The 2,816-nt window shown below is 46.7% G+C and overlaps 1 protein-coding gene across 1 annotated transcript in view; it reads left to right on the top strand.

The window, feature by feature from the left end:
• The window catches only part of LOC119420350 (cilia- and flagella-associated protein 46), a 51,956-nt gene that overhangs the window by 18,940 nt on the left and 30,200 nt on the right, over positions 1-2,816 (top strand). Inside the window, exons 18-19 of the mRNA XM_037687770.1 lie at positions 383-595; positions 1,919-2,108. Of these exons, the coding sequence (XP_037543698.1) occupies positions 383-595; positions 1,919-2,108 (403 nt within the window). The remainder of the gene's footprint in view (positions 1-382; positions 596-1,918; positions 2,109-2,816) is intronic.

Raw genomic sequence — 2,816 nt, 5'->3', positions numbered from 1 at the left:
GAGTTTCACTTGATATGATGTAATATTGTAATATTTGTGAGTGTAGACCCCAGGAGGAATTGTGTAAAGACTAACAGGGATCCTGAAATAAAAGTAAAACAGTCCGTTGGTGAATCAGGGCCAGGTGGCTCTGAAAACCACTTCACACCCCAGTTCTTCCATAATTTACACAACCCTCAGAATATTCCTCAATAAAACAGTTTCAAGTGGAGCTGTGCTCTACATCAGTACCTGTTAGCTGTTTAGTATTTCCTGAGCATTCACAATAAGAGACGATATTCATGTTCACTAAAAGTAATTGTTTAAAACAAAGACCAGTGAAATAGGCGTTGATTAAATGGTATATTTCTGCTTGCCAACTCATTTCATCTGTTTCCTGTAGAGACTGGATCCAGGCTCTGTCTGCTGACGCCACCGGCAGCTTCCTGCGAGCAGCAGAGCTGGGCGCCGCCATCCAGGAGCAGTGGGTGCTCACGAACTCGGCCGTTTACTTGTGGAACTACAACAACCACCTGCTGGCAGCCGGAGAGTACAGAGTCCTGCTGCCCACCTTCCAGAAGCTGCTGGGGATGCTGCAGAAGTCTGAGAACACCAGGTACTGCTCCAAGACTCAGCTTCCTGACAAAATACACTTTATTTCATAAATGTAATAGTTGGGGGTTTGACAGGCCGCAGCTTCACGAAGTATTCCACAAATATTCAGACCTTTAACAAAACCTCAAATTTATCTCTGATTCCTCTCAGTCTTCTCGGTCTGAGACGTTTCTACGTCCTGACTGGCGTCCACACGTGGACAGTTCAACTGACTGGACCTGATTTGGGTTTGACCCATGGTCCTGATTTGAAGCACCTTCAGCAGAAGTTCCAGCATCATCTCTTCTGGTTTCCATACATGGACTGAAGGATTTTCTGTAAATCCTTTCAGTCTTGGTCCAGATGGATGGAGACCATCACTGGAGACATTTTGGTTCTTTGGGTCGCTGACATGTTGAAGGAGAACCTCCGGTTCTGTTTAAGGTCTTGAACTCTGTGGAACAGGTTTCCATCAATGATATCTCTGTCCTTCAACCCTGACCAGTCCCTGCTTCACTGTGAGCTGGGGTTGGACTCCTGATGAGCTGTTCCTGACAGAACCTTTAGCACTGAGGTCCAGCGGTTCAGACCAGAAGACCTTGTCCCTCACAGTCAGAGTCCTTCTGAGGAGAAGATCCATAGAAGTGCTCTAGGTCTGTGGAAACCAGCAGGGCTGGTCCTTCTGCAGCTCAGTCCAGTTAGAATCCAAACAGTCAGATTTAGTAGATTTTTCAATCCTGATCCATAAACAACAAAGTCCATGCTCAATAATCCAGGTATACAATCCAACAGTTTCTGATTCATAAAGTTGTTTAGAAACCAGCAGTGGTTTGATTCCACATCCTGAGCAGAAGGAAAAGCCCCAGAGAAGAGGAACAACTGCTGATGGACCCAAACTAAACATCCATCAGTCAACCTAGAACTGAACCAGAACCAGGATGGGCCGACTCAACCGTTGGAGTTTGAGAAGAACGAGAACATTTCAGCTCAGACGTCGTTTCCATGGAAACAAAGACAGGGAGGCGATATAAAGTCGAGCAACGAATACAAAGACTAAAGGACAGAGCATCACAGTGAGCAGAGGGGCTCTGCTAAACCTATAGCTGCAGAACTGAGGGATACCTCAGGAAACCCTAGATAACCCTAACTATGGGATTAGTCAGAAATGAATATGTGCTCCTGTATCTCACAGTAAAAGTTCTTGTGACAAGCCACACTTTCATCATTCATCCTAATGAAATGAGTTTTGGTGTTTAAAGTTGAGTCAAAATGTTTTCCAGTAAAACTGTGGAGAAGTTCTTTAAACTTGGGTAAGAGCTGAGGATGATGTCGTGTTGTTCCTCAGCAGCACTGCTGTGTGCGTTCTGATGAGTTCTGCTGTGGCCCGCGGGCTGATCCAGCCTCTGTCTGAATGGGACGGCGCCGAGTCCGCTCCGAAAGAACCCACGGGTCCAATCAGAGAGAGGGGCGTGGAGAAGACCGCCAGCGTCCACAGAGATCCTGCTGCCTTACAAGATGTCCACAAGGCCTTAGAGGTGGGTCACTGGACCTTCTGTAGGACGAGACGCTGCACTAAACATTTAATACGTGGTTGATTCACGGCCTGCGGAGCTTTGTTGCTTCCTTAACGATCGTTGGCGCCTCTTTTTAATGAGACAGACTGGACAGGAATTATCACCAGCATCTGTGAGTTTTGTCTGTGGACGTCTTTAAACCTGCCCGATTCCTTTACCTGAAGCACGTGCGCTCCTCTTTTACAGTTTTATCAATACTTGGTCTGGTTTCCTGTTTCTGCATCGCTGTTTACTTTAAACCCTTAAAGAAAACGTCTGAAAGTGTTCTGGAGGAACTCGGGTTGATTCTGGTACTTTCTCTAGAGTTTACGAGCACAACGTAGGAGAGACTTATTTCTTCTTCATCTAAGAACGTTCAGTCAGCTCCTCTGGAGGATTCTTCTTGTTGAAAAGTGTTGTCATTTATCCAAAGGACTTCTTCAGTCTGAGGAGCTGCAACAAACTCAGTCTTATAAACAGCACCTTCTCATGGTGGATCAAGCATCCAGAACTAGCTGTTCACAGGATCAAGGAGGACCATGAGCCTAACGAGCGAGTGTTAGAGCCCTGATGGCTGCTTGTTGCTCACAGAGGGCTAGAGCTGTCACTATAACCCGAACTCGGCTCGACCGTCCCGGTTTAGGGCCGGGTCATATTAATGTGATTAATGTCCGGGCCGGGCCGGGCCGG

This window comes from Nematolebias whitei, chromosome 1 (genome assembly GCF_014905685.2).
Source record: "Nematolebias whitei isolate Nwh7 chromosome 1, NemWhi1, whole genome shotgun sequence".
Taxonomy (NCBI): Eukaryota; Metazoa; Chordata; class Actinopteri; order Cyprinodontiformes; family Rivulidae; genus Nematolebias; species Nematolebias whitei.
This window is presented reverse-complemented; position numbering and strand designations above follow the sequence as displayed.